Raw genomic sequence first — 21,289 nt, 5'->3', positions numbered from 1 at the left:
TACTTTAATCAAAAGATTCATAGCACAACCACACCGCCTTCATCTATCCTAGAGGAGAGACAAGAAGTAGAGAAGGAAAGACAGAGAGGATGAAAGAAAGAAAGAAAGAAAGAAAGAAAGAAAGAAAGAAAGAAAGAAAGAAAGAAAGAAAGAAAGAAAGAAAGAAAGAAAGAAATGAGATCTGTGTTGGGTGGTGGTTGGGTGCAAACATGAGTATATTTTACACTCAACAGGGAGGCAAGAATCATGGGAAATGAGATCTGATTCCACTCTCTTCACAACAAACTCACTGTGGCAGACACCTGCTACTTCCAACTCTACACACACAAGCACACACACACACATTCTCCCGAAGTACAAAAACAGAATAACAGATGCAGACGCACACATACATAAATATCATGGAAACGCAAACAAACACCAAACATCCTGCGCACATATTCATGCACACACACTCAGCGTGTACTCCATCCATCAGAGTCCACTTCTAAACAGGAAAAATCACTCTGTGTTCACCCCCAGAGTCCTCAAACAAAAGCAGAAGACATTTTTGGGACTGACGCTGTGCAGGTTTGCTTTGAGATGACATGAAGTGACGATGCTCACTGTCGCTGCTAGCCCAATCACCACAGCCTTTAAGTTAAGTATTAAATGAATGAAAAAGGAGTCAAACTTATACATATTTTTGGCCTGGTTTTTCTTCAACATCCCAGTCTAATCCCTTCAACAAAAACTTTGGACGCTCCCAGTTTGGTGCAGACAAAAGCCACAGTAGGAGACTTCAGTTTTACTCAAAACCGAGTTAGTATGAATTCATAAGCATTAACTCATGAATGCGCTTAATTCATTATAAAGGCAAGGGTGGGTCTGTCTTTTCCTCTGCTTCAAATGCTGTTCTGTGCTATAGTATTAATGAAGTTTTTTTTTTTTACAGTCAAGCTTTTCTTTCTAAGCTTGAAATGTGAAGCTGTCACCGTCCTCAAACTACAGCAAAGATGGCAAAGCTGCTTATATAGAACTCAAGTCTTATCACCAAGGCAGTATGTGACTTCCTGACCAGGTTACCCAGAACACGAGTGTTTCCTTCTGCCTTAATGATTCTGTCATCAAGGAGAATATTCACGAGATGAGGGTTACAAGACAACCATGTCTCATCTTTCCGTAGTACAAATACAGCCCTTGATTTTAAGCTCATTTCCCCAAATTTGCGAGATTGTGTCAAACAGCTGCATCAGTTCTGCCAAAGTGTCCGTGAACATGAAAGTAAACTTGTACCTGCTCGCTTACTGTAAGCTGCTGGGGATAAGAGTCCCAGATAGAGTCTAATCTCTGAAATATGGAGACAGACAGAGAAGGTGGGAGAACTTGAGGAAAATGGAGGAGAGCCTAAAAGAGACACTGATCCTCTTAGCGTCACAGAAATACTCCCAGACAGCTTTTAATGAAATGAGAATTATTATTACGTCTGTTGGCTTCCAGGGAGCAAAAAACAGCAGGACACTGGTCGTGGACACATCTCTTCCTCCAAACTTTTGAGGCATTTAGCTGCTCTCATCTACACAAACATACAGTCAGACAGTTGATGAGATGATGGTGCAATGACAGAAACAACTGATGGGACTTAAATTGTCAGCTTTGGCTTTTCTTCTCTGGTCAGGGTCTCACAGGTTAGATCTCTAATATAATCACCTTTCTTCATTTTTACTCCTTATTTTCCTTTTTGTTAAGCTCTCCTGTTATACGAGTTTCGTTCGCCTCCCTTCACAGCTTTACTGTCGTGTGGCTTCTCCCCAGTCTTTCAACTTTTCCCCTCCCGATCACCCTCTCCTCTCTGCTCCCCTCACTTCTCTCTGACCCTCTCTCTCTGCTTCTCTACCTTTTCTTTTTCTCACCTTCAGTCCTCCCTCCTCCTCCTCACCTACCTGTTCATGCATTACTTATATTTCTCTTCAGATATTCTGTGTGAAGTGTCCAGTTTCTCCGACACACACACACACGCAATACAGATGCACATGCGCACACAGACCGATGCACATGAAAGAGCAATGGACATGGAATACCAATGACATGACAAACTTCCCAGCGTACACAACACAACACACACAAACTCACACATCCCCTAAGGCGAGCCCTTAGGACCTGGTTAAAGAGGCAGGTGGAGTGTACACTTTATGGGTCTATGCTTCTCTTCACATACACACATGAACACACACACACACACACTTGCAGATACATTCACACACCGATGTAGGCAGATGAACAAACTTGCAGAACTTTTCACAGAAAATACAGGAAGGTTTTCCAGTTTTCTCTCTCCTGTGGAAGCAAATCTTTCATAATTTAATTACATCTCAAGCTGAGCACTCAATGAGGAGGTTTCCTTTCCCAGAAGTGCCAGAAACATTGTTCCTGTGTCCCTGAAATGTAGTTTTCCCAGAAAGAAGAATAGTGTAGACATTACGCATAGCTGGTGCAATGCCTTTATTTGATACAGGGTTATATTATAGTCAGAGCTAAATTTTAAATCTTTCCCTAATATGTTTTTCCCACTTTAATTTGCAGCTGGTGTTGTCTGTTGTCCACCAAACACTTCATCCTTCACCCACATATTCACAATAACTAGAGCACGGATTCTGTTTTCTGTCCAATAGTTAGGGTTATTTCTTACTCCTTTTCTAAACAAAAACAGTTTTCAGTCCATTTACAGTTGGTTGTAATTTTCTGTTTGTCACCTTCCTGCATTTCACAATACTTACAGCTTCCTGTAGATGTTTCAAATTAAAAGTCCCCAACAGCCTATGGGAATAATGACTTCTCTATTATTTTTCTTGGAGAATGCATTTTACTTCATGATATCTTCCGAAAGCAGCACTATATATTAAAATATCATCCAACAACTGCAGGCTGCTCAGTAAAGGAAACTTTTCTATACTTGTTTGGCATTTCTTATGTGTGCCTTTTTCAGTGTTTGACATCTCATTTTGGAATAAAACACCCCACTTGAAAGTCAAACATACTTTTCGAGTGTTATTTTTCTAAATTGCAGGTTGTGTTTGTGTTCACACCCAGTGGGAGTGCTGAGCGTCGGTGGGTTTCCACACATTTGACACGTAGAGCTGAGCTGTCCACTCTCCTATTGATTCCCTTATCAGGGAACAGACACATAGAAGATGCCGGGAATGAGCTCTGGGCTGCAGAAAGCTCTATGGGCACACAAGCATTCAGAGACACTTACACACCGTGGTGGCACTGCTGAGTCTAATTCTTGGACTACAATCAGCTTTATGACCACCCAGGGAGACTTAGAAAGATGGAGCAGTGTTCCTGGAGAACACACACACACACACACACTCTGCATGGTGTCCACAGGGCACTGGCTGACAGTGGCTCTCCTGGATCTTTGCTACGCCCCACTGAGTCTTATCTCTGACAGACAGAACACACACACTGCTGCCCAAATAGCCATACACAACCCTACACAACACACACACACACACACACACACACACACACACACACACACACACACACACAGACAAGAATGCAGATACACAGCCCAAATACAGCCCCCCTGAGACACAGACGCGTCAGCATGCAAGCTTGCTCACTCTCTGACACACACGTACACACACAAGCACAGTAGGGGGTATGGTTGAGACCTTGTTGCCCTGGGGCTTTGACTGCATCTGTTCGACAAGAGCCATACAAATGAGAAACGCACAGGAGCAGAGAAAAACATCTGTGTGTGTGTGTGTGTGAGATTGTGCTGTCATTTTTCCTGACATGTACTTCAACGACATCCTTTATTGTTTGATCACACTGGACAATGACTGTGGTTACGTGTGTGTGCAAGAATGCATGTGTCTTGTTACAGAAATCCTGACTTTTCCCCAACTGTAAAAACATTTCTCAACTTCTTTCACTGGTAGCTATTCACTAGTAGCTTGTCTATTCTCTGTGTGTTTTGTACTTTTCTTCTTATCTCCTTTAATACTTGAAAATAATTAATTCTTTCCCGTTTATCAGATGTTTTCCCATGACAACAATACCTCTCGATGTCGCTAATGCAAAGATGAGTCCATTTGAAAGCGAGGCAGGGAGGAGGTTGTGTTTACAAGAAAACGCTATCACTGCATGTTTTCTTTAACATAACAGCGTTAACTCACAGGAAGGTGTGAAGCGAGGCGGAGGTGTGAATACGGAGAGAATGAGGAAGTGAGGGGACAAGACAGACGGAATACTGAATGATGGAAAGATGGGAGTGGAGATGTGAAGTTGAGCATGGTATTAATTATACAGTTCCCTCAGCCTTTTTTACTTCCTGAGCCTTTAGATGAAGGTGTCAGCGTGAGCAAAATGGGAAACTGTTTTTCTTTTCTGCAGCAGGAAATAATTAAGAACAAATACTGGTTGTCCATGCATTGTTGCATTTTGTGGTAATCTTTTCATGTCCTCACAGCATTTGACTGTTTGCTGTTTGTGTCTGTGAAAGACGCTATTTCATTAATTTCAATTTTTTAAGTTATTAAAACTGTTGTTTTTTTATAATAAGCTGCATTTCTTACTTAGAAAAACACAGGACAGACAAAAATTACCTTTTTTAATTGCAGAAGGGGGTTGTCTGTTTGATTCTTGTAAATCCCCTCTGCTTCAAGCATGGCTTAAAACTTTTTTAATGATATAAGAGAATAACAAAAAGATGACAAATCAGAATGAGGCTGTTTTAAAGGGCCACATTCAGCCCACCGTCAGCCAGTTGAATAGGTCTGGTTTAGTGTTTGCAATTTGGGCCACTAGCTTAAAAGCCTATTTGGTTGTGGAAAAGTTCACATCACTCTGAAAAAGTTTGAGACTGTGGGTGTTAAAAGTGATTTATAAAGGACGGGAGACATCAGCCACTCTCCACCATCCCCGCCTCCACAGTCTCTGTGTCAACTTGACGAGTAAGTGATTGTTTAGTAGTTGCGAGCACATAGGTAGGGTTCAGTTTATGCTTTTAGGACCACATTTGTGCAAGCAGAGCAGAAGCACTCCCTTGCAAGGATGGCTGTTGGGGATGCTGAGCTCATATCACATGCGCACAGAACGCCGGATTTGAGAATATTTAATCACCATCTGGAAGATGATTCGCATGGTGGCTTGAAATGCCAGTCATTTCACTTTAGAATAAATATTACTCTGTTGAATTATTGATGATTTTAAGTCTGAGTCGTTTGTCTGCATTCAGATAGAGCTCCATCAGAAGGTGGCCTCTGAGTGTTTATTTTTGGCCTTCTTTCTTTCAGTTTGTCAGTTTTTCAGGAAGACATCATCTGTTCGGCCGGCCAGCAGTGTTGTGTCACAGATTAACATGCATGCATGAGCACATGGGACACGCACACACACACACACACACACACACTCAGTGCACAGAACGGGCCCTGTAACATGAGAAGTGTCTCTCCCTAGATTTCCCCTGGTCACACCTGGCTGAACAAAACACTAATTAACCCTGATTTCACTTAGCAGCTCAGGGGGGACCAACAAATACACATACACACACACACACACACAAACACACAACCACAGTTTGACACCTCACACATGAGCACACAGCATAAAACAGCATGCAGATACACACACAGAGACACAAATTCAGCTGCGCGCACACACACACGTTTCCACCACACATGAATGAATAGAATGAAAAAAGTCGCAACTACACAAATGTACAAATCAAGGACAATAACACAAATTTAGCAACAGCCAACGCACTGAGCTTCAGGGAGGTTTGCTCAGTGATGTGCACGTGTAATACTGCATATCTCTCTTGTTCACTGTGCTGGCATGGACTACTCCTCTGGCACAATGCATGGCTGACAGCACCTGAGCTTCACACTCTCTCACACACACACACGCACACACGCACACAAAGGACAAAGACATACACGCTCAGAGACACATTCAGCAGGACAGACACTCACACACACGCACACACTCACATTTGGACGTCAGGAGTACAGCCTGTGTGTTCTGCTAACAGATGGTAATGACAGTTTCAGTCCCTGGACTATCATCTAATCAAAAAAAAAAAAAAAAAAAGACACAAATACACACCAACACACACACATATATATATATACACACTCCAGCCTCCCTCCAGATTTAACGTCATTCACACCAAATAAGGTTAACAGCATAATTCATACTAAATATGCATTGAGAACATAATTTAGGCCAAAGCCTCTCAACATTTAAATGCATTTCAGTGATGCAGTTTGAATGCCATTAAAAAACAATCACAATTCAATCCCCCTGGCACCAGATAAGGATATTCTTATGTGTAATAGAAATAAACATAATTCACATAAAACATCATAAGGCAAGAGATGTGTGTTTGTCCAAATGCACCTCAGGAATCCAATTTTAACTTCACTGAAAGCACTGTATTGTTAGAAATGAACCCTCATCCAGCAAATAACTATAAATTGTCATAGTGTAAGAGGGCCTGTTACACACAAAACATTCCTCTGTGTCTCCACCTCAAGGTCTGCCTATAAATTTGCTTGAAGTGCAGTACAGAATATTGTCAGAGGACAGCTGCAGAGATCCAACCAACCAAACCTAAACTCAGCTCTACACTCACTGAGCAGATGTAGCTTTAGTGTCTTCAGTGTCAAGGACACTTAAAAAGGGAATAGTAAGTTTGTGAGAGGTATCCTGTCAGCTTTATGTGTTCAAATTTGAGAGATACAGGAAAATACATCTGTGGCTATAGTGGTACCCAGTTCTCTACCCACTGCTAACTCTTTAAGTTAGCAGTGGGTAAACATCACTTTAAGACAAAGCAACCAACCAGTGTCCAAAACTAACAATTAAGCTATCATAATATCTTATAGCGGGTCAGTGATTAACACAGCCGCAAAGCTGTCTCAGTGCTAAGCATATCAGAAACAGTTTTGACTGTTAGGAGGCTCAGTGTTAACACTTACTTACTCACTGTCACTGCAAGTGATAGCTGGTTAAGTGCTAATACATTAACACAAGCTATATTGAGCAATATATACACAGAGCTAAAACTATAGCATTACAGGCTTTGTTAAGTAATTGTGGGTCAGTGTTTACACCTATAGACTACGTTGAGTGCTAGCAGGCTCACTGCTTAGACATTAGAATACAATAGCGCATCAGCATCATGGACGTATAGTGAGAAGTAATTACAGAACTGCAGACGAGCCCTGTTCAGTCCTTGAGAAGCTGCTCAGTGTTGACAGTAGAAGGTTCAAGCTAACCCATTAGAGGATAGTATGTTGTCCTGCACTTGTTGTACTTTTACTAGCTTGTGTATGTTTTTTGACAGCCTAACATGAGGCAATTCAAGTCGAGAGAAGTTTTAATGTTGAAAAAACATTTCTATCTGCCAAGAGTGGAGACAAAGATGGACAAAAAAGCACAAAACTCAGAGTACAAAAGAAGGAGAGTGGGAGAGGTTAAGGAATGTAATTATGTCTGACAACAACAGATAGCTGTGATGCTTTAATTCTATCAAAAGCCTTACAACAACATTATCCATCCTCCTCCGTACATCACAGTCGTTCTCAGCAAGACAGACCTGTTTTTTGCTGTTGTTCACAAGAACCATGGGATGGAGAGTGGGATGGCAAATCACAGAGATTCCTTCATATTTTCTTTGTGTATTGAGTGTGAGCGCAGAGCTGAGTAGATCGCATTAGGGGATTTGAATGTCCTCAGCGAGGGGATTTGTTTAGCAGCACAGATAAATACAAGAGGGACAGAGGAAACAAGAGGTGAGGATGGGTGGAAGGAAAAAAATGAAAATGGAAAAAGATCAGCAGTGAAGGGAGAGGAGGAGCAAACTTTTTTTTATTTGCATTTAATCTGATGGCTGCTTTTGATTTGTAGTCAAATGACTGTTTGCTCTAAGCACTTAGATCCAAATGTTCCGATTACATTTTAGCTTAAGTAGTTTCCAAGTGAGATAAAACATTTTTTATTAGTGTTTGCCAACATCGTGTATTCTCTGCTTAATCATGCATTTTATTAAAGCTACAAGTACTTACTTTGTGATATATTTATATGCATATTATATATTTCTTTAAAAAGCTGCCCCAGTATATCACATTGAAAATAGATTACATTCCTAACATGCTCCAAATTTCTGTTTGGTATCTTCCAGAGTCTTTAGTAGAATTTAAATAAGAGTTCTGTGGGGGTAAAGAGTGCATGTCGATACCATGGGCAGACAAGCACATGTTAACACAATGGTCAGAAGGTTTCTTTGGGGTGTTAGAGACAAAATGTAGGCTGGAACTCTATTATCCCAACTTCACCTGTTTCCCTGCTGAACTACAGCTGCACTTTGTCCTTATCAAGACAAAATGTTTGGAAAACTCAAACTCTGACACTTTTCAGAATAAATTAACACCTTAAAATTAGATGACTGGGATGAACTGAAGCCTCTAAAAATATTCTGTGTTTTCTATTTTCAAAGACATAAACAAATTGTGGGTATCTATATCAAACTTTGACAGGAAATGAGGGAACACAAGCTGCAGAAGCACGGGAAGAAAATTGAAGTGAAAGACTGACAGAGGCAGACAAAAATGGAGTGAAAGAGGGCTCATTGTGAGTTCTAGTCACTGCTCTGAAGTCTGTTCAGTATTCAGTCCTCAGCATTCTCACAGCACTAATGAGCAGCAGCCAAACACACACGCATACACACAACGAGACACACCACAACGCAGGCTTGTTTGTCATGTTCTCTACATTTAAGAAGTTGTTGCATTTTACTGCATCCATGCTGATCAAATTTGTCAAGCACGGCTCTGCTTTCACCCATTTAAATTCATCACAAACACTCTGCTTTTCAAGTGACTGGCTGTTTGCTTTCCACTCATGCTTTATGTGAAACCAGATAAACAGCACAACGTACCTTTGACAATGAGGTCAGCATAGTTGGACACCCCTGAACCGCCATCAGATCGGATGACGCAGCGGTAGCGGCTGGTGCTGCGCTGGGATGTGTCGCCAACGCTGACGGTTGCTGAGAAACGCCTGTGGTTCACAACCCTGGTCACCATCAACGCAGTGTCCTTACCATTCCACTGCTGCGTAACAGACGAGAAAGATAAGATGAGTAAATACTGGAAAAATCTTTACAGCATGTTCTGATCACGAGGCAACCACTAGGGCCTTAAACTGCTGTTCCTCAAATGGTGACTTGACGACGTCCCCGTGGACAAACTACGACATAAATGAACATTTCTGCCTGTTACAAAACACGGAATTGGTCTCCATAGCTAATTTCCCACTCTTTTAAAATATATTAAGGCTATCACAACACATTTTGCTCAGCTGCCTGTTGAAGGTCTATAATAAAACATCACAAATAAATGCAATTTTGGCTTGCAACTTTGCATATACTGTTTGTTGCCAGTTGAAAAGTACTGCATGTTAAAAAGTTAGAGAGTTAAATATGTTAGGCTAAGACACCTGTCCGTCAACTAAACTGGCCCTGATTTTTTCAGCCCTAACATCTTGAGAAATGGATTACAAAGAGCTTGAATCTTAACAATTCATGCAGAAAAAAAGCAAGACTAAGCACTTCCACACATCTGGGGGACTCACAAGAGACCGATTAAAGAAAAGAACAATTAAAAGTGCAACACAGCAATGAGCCAAAATAGATATCAAAGACTTTGCAGGAGACAGAAGCAATTTAAAGTGAGCAGATCAGACATTAAATTAAAAAAATGTCCTGCTGCCACTTTCTGCTTTGCATATGATCCCCCCCATCTCCAGATCCAATCTTCTTCTACCACTGTAGTATCATCCAGCAATTTGGAGAAACATGCTTTGCCCAACAGACCTGCAGTCATGAGGGTCACCGCTCTTCATTGCAAATGCCATTACTGTACACAGCAGCATTCTCAGTGGTATACACCCATGTGCAGCGAAAACATGCAAGTCTGCCATTGCATGTGAATTCGAACCAGAATGAGAGAAGATGCATCACCGCACAAAACATGCACACACACACTTGTCACTTGTTCCAAGATGGAGTTACTGGTGCGAAGCAGAACAAGGACTTTTGATCAATCCTGAAATAGAGCAGGGAGGGCTGCCACTAACTTTTTATTATTTTTTTTTTTAAATAAAATTGCATAAATAATACATAACTGGATTTTCTACATTGGCTTCATGTGATTTACAAAGCGTATTTAAAACTTTCAATGGAATATTTGATGGATCATCAGATCAGAGTCAATACAAATCTTACAACAGGATACCTCAAGGAAATGGCTAAACTCTCTACAAGTGACCATGGAATAACAGCCCTTAGGTTACTGCCTTCACCTGTAGATGTGCAAGTTTCTACACTTGGATATGTTTGGTAATTAATTCTGACCTTCCTTTATACGAGTGCAGCATGTTGATATCATTCCTGTACAAATGTGCTGATAAGAAGGTACTAACCTGTAGCCAGAGTTTATCATGCTGAGACCATTTTCCTCCAGCAGTACACTGAAACGTTGCATTCTGACCGACGTTCACCTCCACATTCTGCAGACGCAGGAAATGAGGCGCCTTACCTGTAACACAGACAGTAAAACAGATACTGTATAAACACCAAGGAAGAATATTTTCTAGAGATAAAAAAGGATATTTGTGGTTGAACCAATCAAACTGCTCATGTGAATATGTTTGGTTGGTATCATATAATGCATACATATTCCTCAAAGAAAGGATATAAACTAAACTACGGCTTTTCTTTTTTTAAATTACTTTTTCAGAAATCACTTATACCCTAGCCCCTGAAAACAGAAGCCTGATTGTTCGGAGTGAGACAGGGAAATTCAGGGGATGGTGGGAGGCACATGAGCAGGCAGACAATGAGACGGACCGCCAGACACTGGATGACTTTGGCCTGGCATTAAAACCAGCCAGCTATTGGTTAATTTCATTTTGACCGTCTGCAGACAGAGATAAGTCTAACAGAGTATGTATCGATCATTTAACAATGATAATTCGCCGCGACGCTAATGGTCAAGTTGCTGCAAATGAAAAGGACTTGGATAAGAAGGTTGTTCTTTGGTACCCTTTTCTCTACTAGTGCGTTCTTCTTTGTCTTACTCTTCTTCTGCATTACCTCAAATGTTTGTTTTCCAGGCTATTTTCTCCCTTCCTCTATGAAAATCTCTACTCTCTTCCTCTTGCTTGCCACCACTGACTCACCCACTTTGACTAATCTGATTTGTGACTGGCACAGATGAGCTACTTGTTCGGTGCCAGCCATTCAGAGGGGGGAAAAAAGGCTAGAAGAAAACAAAACGAGACCGTTAGGAAGACAGAAAAGTGAAGAGAGTGCTGAGTAATAAGTAGGGTTACAGGGGAAAAAATAAGCAGTGTAGAAGAAACATGTAATAATTGTGTCAGCTTCATCTATATTTTTCCAAATGAAAAAGGAAAGAGCTTCTGGCCGCAGCTGTTCCTTTTTGTTTTTAATGCCTTTTAAGAATTTATTCATGATGGTTTATACTTTATACAACTCTTTCCTGCAGTTTTTAAAATCTCTAACAAGACTCGTTATCTAAGAGTAACAATCCTGTTTTTTTTTTTTTTTTTTACTCAACAAATATGCCAGTAAAGTTTAATTGAACTGAGTAAATTAGGAAATCACGCTCGGAAAAAAAACACAGTGCCAACAAGATTACACAGTTAGAATGCGAGAGAATAATACGGAGTAGACAGAGTGAGGTAAGCAGGCCACAGAGTGTTGCAGTAAGCAGTCCGGAGTTCTGTGAAGCAAAGTGTTTCTGTCGGATTTGAGTGATGAAGACCCTGAGTTTGGACCTTCTTCCTGGCTCTCTGCAATCTGTCTGCAAGCCTCACAATCTGTCCTTTACACAGCCTTCGCGTGTGTGTGCAAGTGTGAGATAGCTATAAAACAGATGATGCTCAGTGGGGCTACAGTTGTGCAGGGTCAACCGTTATGAAACACACACACACACACACACACACACACACAGAGTCACTTACGGCAGGGGTGAGCCAGAACTCGTATGTCGTCGATGGCGATGAAACCTGGGTGGCCTTGAACTGAAACTGCTTCAAATATAACCTGAGAGGGGAAAGAGGCAAAGAAAGAAAGAAAGAAAGAAAGAGAGAAAGAAAGAAAAGAATCCACTTGAGACATAGTTTTCTCTTTAAGTAATGCATATAAATAAAATAAATAGATAACTTTCTTTCTTTCTTTCTTCCACACACGCAACATCTTGACGCCCCTGCGAAGCTCATATGGAAACCCCAGGGGAATTTTTCCACTGAAAGTCAGCAACTATTCCTCTCTTCACTTCATCCCCTCATCCTTCTGTCTTCATCCTTATGCCAACCACATATGCCGTTCCTCCGCCTCCTCCTCATCCTCCTTCCTCTCGTCATTCCTCTCCCATCCTCCTGCTGCATTCTTCCCTTCCTTCAATCTTTTGTTATTTTCCTTCTTCACCTCCGCTCTGCTATTTCTCCTCCCTTCATCCTCGATCCCTCCCTGCTCCTCTCATTTATTCTTGCTCTTTCTGCCTCCTCTACACTCTCCATGAGCTCTTTTATTCTCTTCCTCTAATTGCTCTTTTGTGTCTTTCTCAATTCCAGTCCCATCGCACCACTCCTTTATTTTTTACTGTTTTAACGTTGTTCTCTCCCACAGACGAGCTCACACACTTGCCAGGGTGACAGACAGGCAGCTCTGTCAAGGGGCCATGCACTCCTGACCCGCACATAAATACTCATACACAAACACACTCCGAGGACGCACACACATATACCTCTGTGCTGTCAGTATCCTCAACAGTATAAGCTGGCACTCAGTCTGAATACTAAGGACGTCTGGGAAATCTTTACTCGCTTCTTTTCCTTCAAAAAATAAATCCCCCTCTCTGGCACTCATGTCAAGAGAAGAGAGAAACTGATATTGGGTTTTTATGTGACGGGTCCTCGTATGCAAAATTCTGATCTTTCACTTCCATAATGTTTGTTTTAAGAAAGATCTATATAAATGTGTTCTAGCTGAATTGACTTACAAGTGAATAGAATACAGTTTAAAGAAAATCCAGATCTTTAATTTGTGATCTTTTCTTCGAGTACATGTTTTTAACTGACATTGCATGCGAGCCATGTCCCATTATCATGCCCCTGTAAGTACTGATTGAAAAACAAAATGCAATCAAATGTATTTATGTGACCTAGCAGACATCATAGTGACCCAGCTATACTAAGTGGTATTAGGACACAGGTTCTGCTGGGTGAGCATGCTCAACGGCTCAACTGCAATAACCAACAGCAACATGCATATTTCAGATTTGGTCTGTTCAAAGGAGAATGACAAGTTCTCTTAGACGTTAGTTCTTGCCCTAGCAGAGCTCTGTACTTTAATATAACAATGTTTTTTGCCCTTTATGAAAAAGAAAGGGTAATTTCTCCATGGGAGGTGACTCCTCATTAGGGAGGGAAACACACACACGTTCAATGCACTTAGGTTACCATTGTGCTTCAGATCTGTGTACGCCACACAGGGGGTGCCTTCATTTACTGGACGTAGTTCAGTCATTCGGTAAAACACAGTCGCTTTTGTGCTACCTCAATAAAACAACACAGCAGGGTATGCCTCCGCACCTCGGACAGACCCATACACACACACACGCCCACACACGGGAAAAAGTGAGAGTCATTAAATGGTAAAGGTTTTGTGTCCCCATATTAAAGGAATACACTAAAGGAGAGAAGCCTTTTAATCATCTCACTACCTCTTAAATGATGAAGCTTCATCCACAGCTCCAACCAACCATCACACCATGACTTGAAGCTAATAACAGGCTGCTTGTTTTGTAGACTTAAAACTCCTGAGTTGATGGTAGACACCTGCAATCACCCGACATACAGTAGGCCCACACGGATCATGTAAAAGTGTTATCACATAGCAATGTAATCTGCAAAGCTGTAAAGAAAGATTAATGTCCTCTTTGTTAAAATCTAAATTCCTCAAACATTGTGAGTTCCCTTTAATGTGTATTCATCGTTTTTTCTATTATTATCAATATCAATTCAAATAAATTACAGCTAACTGTGCAGCATACTAACACAAGAGTTGCCAAACCAGTCCCAGGGTTCCATAATGCGCATAGTTTACTGGTGCTAGAACCAGTGATTAGTGACAGAAATTATAAGCCAAAGATCGTTTTTATTGTACTTCTCACACATAAACTGTCAATACGACACAGGTAGATTCAGCAGTTGACTGATCTCCAGCTGAATGTTCACGTTCATAAATCAAAGTAAATATTGAATTTTGTGTGGAAACATCATCCGCAGGACAACTGAAGCATCAAACATTGACCAATCTGCCTGACACATTAGGGAGTTTAATTATAGACCTCAAGCACATTAAAAGAGGAGTTTAATATCTTTTGCTGTACAATGAGATGATGATCAAAGAGGAGCAGGCAGCTCTGTTAGGGAAAAAAAATAAAAAAGCTTCATAATTTTTCTGTGTCATTTTAACAAGCTGCCGTACGACTGTCTACATCATTAATCGTGTGCTCTTACGTCTTGCAAATCAGCTTGTGCAGTGATAGTACTAATGGAAGCTCGTGTGTGTGTGTGTGTGTGTGTGTTTGTGTGAGTGCGTTACCTGATAGGAGTTGGGCCAGAATGTTGAAATGGCCAGCTCAGCCTTCACCCAGCCTTCAGTAACAGTATCAGAGGCGTTCCATACTGGGTTACCCTGAGCGCCTCCATTCACCTGCAGGCAGACAGTGAGAGGACAAGATGAAAGGACTGAACGGGCCGTCTGAAGGTTTCAAACAGTAAAACTGGAGGGTTCTGAAGTGAAACTAAAGTCAATGTGGGATTTTAATGTCTACTCGCTCTGTTCATTCAATTTACTCTTTATTCCTTCATTTTCTGAAACTTCTTCCTTGATAATTGGTTAATTGACCGGCTGATTACTTCACTCATTAAGAGCTGTAATCCAGTGCTTTGTTAATCCCCTGACTCGCTCGCTTCAGATCCTCATCAATCTCTTGATGTCATGTCTTATCTTTTTATCCATCTTTATACTCCCTCAGTTTCTGCCTCACTGGCCTGTCTATTCAAGATTCCACCCTCCACACACGGCTCCCTTCTGACCTTCCCAGCTCTGTACTCTACCCATCTGTCCATCAGTGTCTCCAGACCATGACATAAAACATTCAGTCTCGTAGGTCGACAACACAAGATCAGCGCACTGGTACATGCATGGGCCCGTGGTTCTAATCTTCAATGTTTTAATCACTTTAGGAATTCTCATTCTTACACTGCATTTGTGTCCAAATAAACACTGTATCATAAGTTTTCTTACTTTACATTTTCTTTACAAAAGCACACAGCATACTGGCCTTAACTTTATCCCTGCTGAAAGGGAATAGACGAGCTCTGTCATTGCACCTGTCCATCAATCATTCTGTTTCTCACATACACACAGAGACAGACACACACACTCACACACACACACACACACACACGCGCACACACACACACACACACACCTCTAAATAAATATTAAATGCCCCAGGGCTAACTTCATCCCTCCTTGACAGAGAACAGAGGTCTGTTTGTTTGTTTACCTGCTTAGTTGTTCAGTCTATCAGCCCCTTCATCTATCCCACCCTGTCAGTCAGTCAGTCGCTCTCTCCCACACACACACACACACACACACAACACCACACACACACACCTTGATATAGACGTTAAGTGTGCCCGGGCTGGCTCCGTCCCGGCTGGACAGGGAGTACAGGAAGTCGATGCAGTGGGTGTCGTTCTCCTTCAGGGTGGGCATGTAAAGATGAGCCTTTTGTCCTGACGCCCGGCCCGACGCATTCACGACCATGAACGAACCTGCAGCAGCAGAAACAGGAAGAGAAAGGCAGGAAACAGTTAAAAAATATAATCAGAATAGTACAGGTGAACTTCAGATGTTTCCTGCGTTAACAGATTCTAAGAAGAATAAATTCACCATGTTGGACATCTGGTTTTACTGGTTTCTACTGCTTCTGCCATTCCAGTTAAGTTCTAGAGGCCACAGTCATCCACAATATTACTTAGATGGATGTAAGGACCCTGATATAGTCCAAAACAGCTGACTCCCTGAGTTCTGTTAACACATGATTGGGCTCTTGCTCAAATATCCCTAAGTAGAGCCGTGAACATAAACAGATGTTGAAATTCATTCATTTTTGTCATTTGCACAACACGGGTTTCCACAACTTGTGTTTGTCTTTATTTTAAGCATTAGCAAAGAAAAAATAAGTGCTGTGAACTGGAGGGGTATTTTGGTTGGCGATATATCTTGCGATATGTAAAATATAAGGATTTTCACAAGGTAACTCGATGATGAATGGCTCGATGAGGCAGAATTGTTGATAGACATTCTGATTGTTCAGCTTGACTGCAACAAATACATAAAATACATAACCACAACTTTAAATCTGTGAATTATATCGGTTAGGTTGAAAAGAACTTTGCCTACCATTACTACACAATGATGAAATAACACTGTATATGTTGACAAAACTCTGATATGAAGCTACAGGTGAGCTTATTTAACTTAAAATGAAAGTATTAGTCACTTCAAAGCTACAAAACTAGTCAGTAAAAAGTCAATCAAGTATCATGTATCTTCCACCATGCTAACTTTAGCACGGTTAGCTCCATACAGCTAATGTACATACAGCAACACAAGCAGCACTTTGACTGCAGGTATCACAGAGATGGATGCTAACAGCTAGTAAACATGACGCTAATTAGCTATCGTAGCATCCTTGCTAGCTTCTGGTCACCAAACCGCCTCCAACTCGACGAAACTACAAAAAGGTAACGTCATAAAGTCACTCAGTGTCAGTCAAAAGGAGGCAGGGCGTGGTTAGAAACCTTCTGAGCTTTCTCAGACAGGTGTTAAACACACAGCGCGACGTCCTCCATGTTGTTAGCAACACACCTGAAGCTCAACGGTTGTTTTCCCTCCTGCCAGCATCGTCCTTTCAAAATAAAAGCACCAGCTGTTCTCTTATAACTGATGGGTCAAAAGTAAGACTCATTAAAGAGGTCATATTAATGCTAATTTTAAGGTTCGTACTTTTATCTAGGGGCCATACTAGATCAGGTTAACATACTTTAATTTAAAAAAACAACAACAATATTTTTTCTCATCTGATGCATTGCTTCAGCATCCCTGTTCACATTGTGTCTTAAACAGTTAAGCTATGGAGCTATGTCAGTGTGTGTGTGTGTCTGTGTGTGTGTGTGTGTGTGTGTGTGTGTGTGTGTGTGTGTGTGTGTGTGTGTGTGTGTGTGTGTGTGTGTGTGTAGATATAAATATCAATATAACTTCTTGCAGTTCATTTCATAACTCTGCCACTCACTACTCCCGTAATGAATTGGTTTTCACCTTGTCTTGTTTTGAAGAGTGTCAAAGGGTCAAATGAGTTCCTATGACATCATTTTTCTATTCTTTTGTACTTCAGGTTACAGATCAGTGTCCTCCTGATTTCTGAATGTTCCTTCCAACTTTCAGCCGTGGCAGAGACCTCCATCAGACAGTTAAAACAGGTCCCAAATTTGAGCGTGCTGCAGTATTTGGCATTTGAGCTGATGCTTGATGCGGGGCAAAAAGCTCGAAAACACTTCTAGCTCTTTAATTCACTGAAGCTGTATATCAACGTCTTAATGTATCCACGCCCCGAGGGTTCTGAACCACAACGTAAAACACATTTTCTCTGTCGACTCGCGGTTTAAGTGTGTTTTAGTCTCTGCTTTATGGCACAGGATGGGGCTTTTATGGGTCGGCCGGCTCCATTTGGCTGACTGCCATCAGCCGGACTGTGAGTTAGAAGTGACTGGGAGACTATTTGGCAAGAGAGCGGGAGAGGAGAGATACTGAATCAAGCAGGTGTGACTGTGCGCCTCCATCAGCTTCTGTATGTGCGTATGCACTCTAATGCATAGGTGTGAAAGCTAACTGAATGAATGTAGAACGTCCCGCTTTAGGGGTTTTTATCTCTTTTGTCTGTTTTAAATTGCGTTGGGACTGTGGATGTGTATAAGCTGATGAAACGAACCTGCTCTGTTATGTTACACTCGACTGGTAATCAACATAAAATCCCTGATTAGCTATCAAAAATTCAATAATAATACAATATTTCCCAAAGTATATGTGAAAAGCGCATAATTCAGGGACAAAACACATCTATTGTTCAACATAGAATTCTATCGCCGTGTGTAGATTTCATATAAAAATAATAATAATAATAATAATAATAATACTAAAAGAGAAAACAATAAAGAAGTTAAACAAAACATGTCATAAAATGTTTGGTTTTTTTAGATTCGTTCATTGGACTATTGAGGCATGTTTTTGGAGACTGTTGCCTGGATGTGATGGCATTTTGATTTTAAAGGGCAGTGCAGTGACTTTTGAAGTGGAAGGAGTGTACAGAAACAGCAAAACACACACAGAAAGTTGGTATGCTATACTTGTGAGGACGTCATATTGACTTACATAGATCTCCTGGAAGCACTGCGACCTTAACATAATCCTGAATCTAACCTCAAACAAGAAGACGAAGTCTGAAGCCCCAAATAAATCTTTTATTGCAGTTTTTTATACCCCACAATAAAAAAAAAATTCACACAGACACACAAAAGCAAAGTCAACTTCCTTCTGTTAGTTCAGATCATCGTGTTTGATTTTGTCAGGATGCAGTAAGGAAGACGTGAAACACGACAGCATGGTAACCTGTCCAGTGTTTTTCCTGTGTCTCATGTGGCTGTGATTGTGAGGGAATGGGCTTTCTTCAGTCTTTGGTTTGGGGAGTGGGGGAGCAGACGCGTGACAAGGAATTTGGCCAAAGTCTGAAGCAAAACCAGAGTTAAAGTCACAGATTGTGTCGAGTCAAGTCAAGTTGATTCCCATGTCAAGCATTCCTTCTGCTAACCAGCCCTCGCCTCTCTCCATCCCCCAAGTAGTAGAGAGTGCAGGGCTGGAGGGGTTGTCTAGTTGAACACGTTGGTCCCATCTGTCTGACTCATTGATCCTGACTGTGTGCGAGTTAGAATCCCTGGTCTCATCCACGACTGTGAGGAATCAGCCGTCTGACTGTGCTGTGTACTAACAAATCCAGGGCGCTCTCCATGGTACTGAAGTAGCAGACGGGTTTGTAACTCTGCCTCTCCACCTCAGCCCGACCTTTTTGTGAGTTATTTCTCTGATCTATCATATTTTCTAACATAGACAGTACTATAAATACTCAGTTCAATACTATCTTGTAGCCTTTGCACTTAGATAGATAGTGAGAGGCGTCACCTTTATGATGAGTGTCAAGTAGCAGTGTGTCGTCTTGGGATGTTCCCAGAGGAAAAGTGTATCTTATTACTGAAGTGAAATGATGGTTTCTGCATGTGTGTGTGTGTGTTTGTCCACAGGTGTGTGTATGTGTGTGTGTGTGTGTGTGTGTGTGTTAAAAGTAATCTATCCTGGGTCTCTAAGCAGGTCTTTCAAGAGTGAACTGGGCCTGATTACATTTCTTATTCCCGCCTATGTGAACATCCATGGATGCACACACACACACACACACACACACACACACACACACACACACACTCAGGTTCATTTGTCAGTCCTCTGCATTTTTTGAAGACGGATTTGTTTCATTTAAAATTCTGTTTTTTAAATAAAGTCGACGCGACACACAAACGATACGTGTGATGTTTGCTATCAAGCGACTCCTGACAACATGACAACTGTCTGTGTGGGGGAGGCAGAGGTGTTACAATGTACGCACAAACACAAAAAAAGAACTAACGTGAATGCAGATATATTCACACTTTTACAGCAACTACACGAAAACAAAAAAGTGCTCTTAGATATACATCTAAAACACACAAACACCCACACACACGGGCGCGCTCATCAAAAAGATCTCTTTCCATATGATGAAACATCTCTCACACACAGACAAACATGCTTTCCTTTTGTCCCAAACATTCTCCCACACAGTAACAAACACAACAAACACGAGAACAGAGAGACACGCACAGGCACACAATAACAAACACACACACAACCCTCATTTCACACATTGTTTCCCAGCTGTGAGGTCAGAGAGGTGCAATCTGTTAACGTGAGAAAAACTGATGAATCTGTCTTCCATGTCAACACGCGCGCACGCACACACACACACACACACACACACACACACACACTCACACATCAAAATAAGTGGGTCAACTCGGTGCAACAAACGTTCCAGCACATGCTGCCACGCGAGACCAGCTGTTTTCACAAATACTGTTGAGAATTTGCGACTCTCCACTTTTATTTTTCCAAAGCCGTCTCCATCAAAAGGAAGGCAGAAGCCTCGACTGGGTCTTACAGCCGCTGAAGTGCCTTTTAGCACAGCATTTAACCCCCACCCGCTGTGGGGGATCTTGCACAGTGCTGTTGATCTGTTTAGAATAGTATTCAGTCGCTGTGAGACTGAACGAATGAAGGTTCAGAGTGGAGGACGCCACTCACAGTGACAACAGTGTGATCGCAGAGAAGCTTCACACCCACATACGTGTCACTAGTGCAGTGAAGGGTTGGAATATACACAGAGATTAAGCTATTGGGAGAAAAAATCACCCAAAATACCTGATTTAGAAAATAATTAGACAACTTAATATGTGACAAATGTCACAATATGGGTCTTTAAAGGTGATATAAATGAACTTTTTTTTCTTCCTGTTAGGTGTTGTTGTAAGTGTAGCTGTAAAAATCAATCAATATGTTACAAAAGTTGACCTGCTGGATAGTGGCCATGCGGGAGTATCAGTAGATGTAACAAGACACATCTTGTTAACACACTTATTCTGCATTCCCACACAATATTTCTCACTCTTACATCGGTCACCGTGTCAGTGTTATAAATCGATGTAGTGACTCGGCGACAGGCTTCACACAAGCAATCATAGCTTGTCATCGTTAGGTGAGCTAGGGACTCATTTGCAAGAGCAAGAATGTAAAAATGGGAACTGTGGCGTGTGTGATGTTGGCCGTAATGTGTTTGGTAAATCCTAAAACAGGATGACAAAACGGCGGTAAGATTTTTCCACCTTGACGCACCAGCATCATCATGCCACAGGTGAAGTAAAAGTAGAATCCATGTTAAACACTGTAATGTGAGTGTTACGTCTGACAGTTCGGGCTGTTGTTGGGTTG

General features: G+C 41.4%; 1 protein-coding gene across 17 annotated transcripts in view; it reads right to left on the bottom strand.

The window, feature by feature from the left end:
- The window catches only part of ptprt (protein tyrosine phosphatase receptor type T), a 311,154-nt gene that overhangs the window by 210,969 nt on the left and 78,896 nt on the right, over positions 1-21,289 (bottom strand). For 16 of the 17 annotated variants that reach the window (XM_037099888.1, XM_037099891.1, XM_037099886.1 and 13 more), the window contains exons 3-7: positions 15,770-15,930; positions 14,687-14,797; positions 12,040-12,121; positions 10,477-10,592; positions 8,933-9,107 (exon numbers count right to left, since the gene is read on the bottom strand). In XM_037099888.1, coding sequence (XP_036955783.1) covers positions 8,933-9,107; positions 10,477-10,592; positions 12,040-12,121; positions 14,687-14,797; positions 15,770-15,930 — 645 coding nt within the window. Of the gene's footprint in view, positions 1-8,932; positions 9,108-10,476; positions 10,593-12,039; positions 12,122-14,686; positions 14,798-15,769; positions 15,931-16,561; positions 16,709-21,289 lie in introns of those variants that run through there. The other variant, XM_037099897.1, reaches the window with a different exon arrangement.

This window comes from Acanthopagrus latus, chromosome 6 (genome assembly GCF_904848185.1).
Source record: "Acanthopagrus latus isolate v.2019 chromosome 6, fAcaLat1.1, whole genome shotgun sequence".
NCBI classification, from domain to species: Eukaryota; Metazoa; Chordata; class Actinopteri; order Spariformes; family Sparidae; genus Acanthopagrus; species Acanthopagrus latus.
This window is presented reverse-complemented; position numbering and strand designations above follow the sequence as displayed.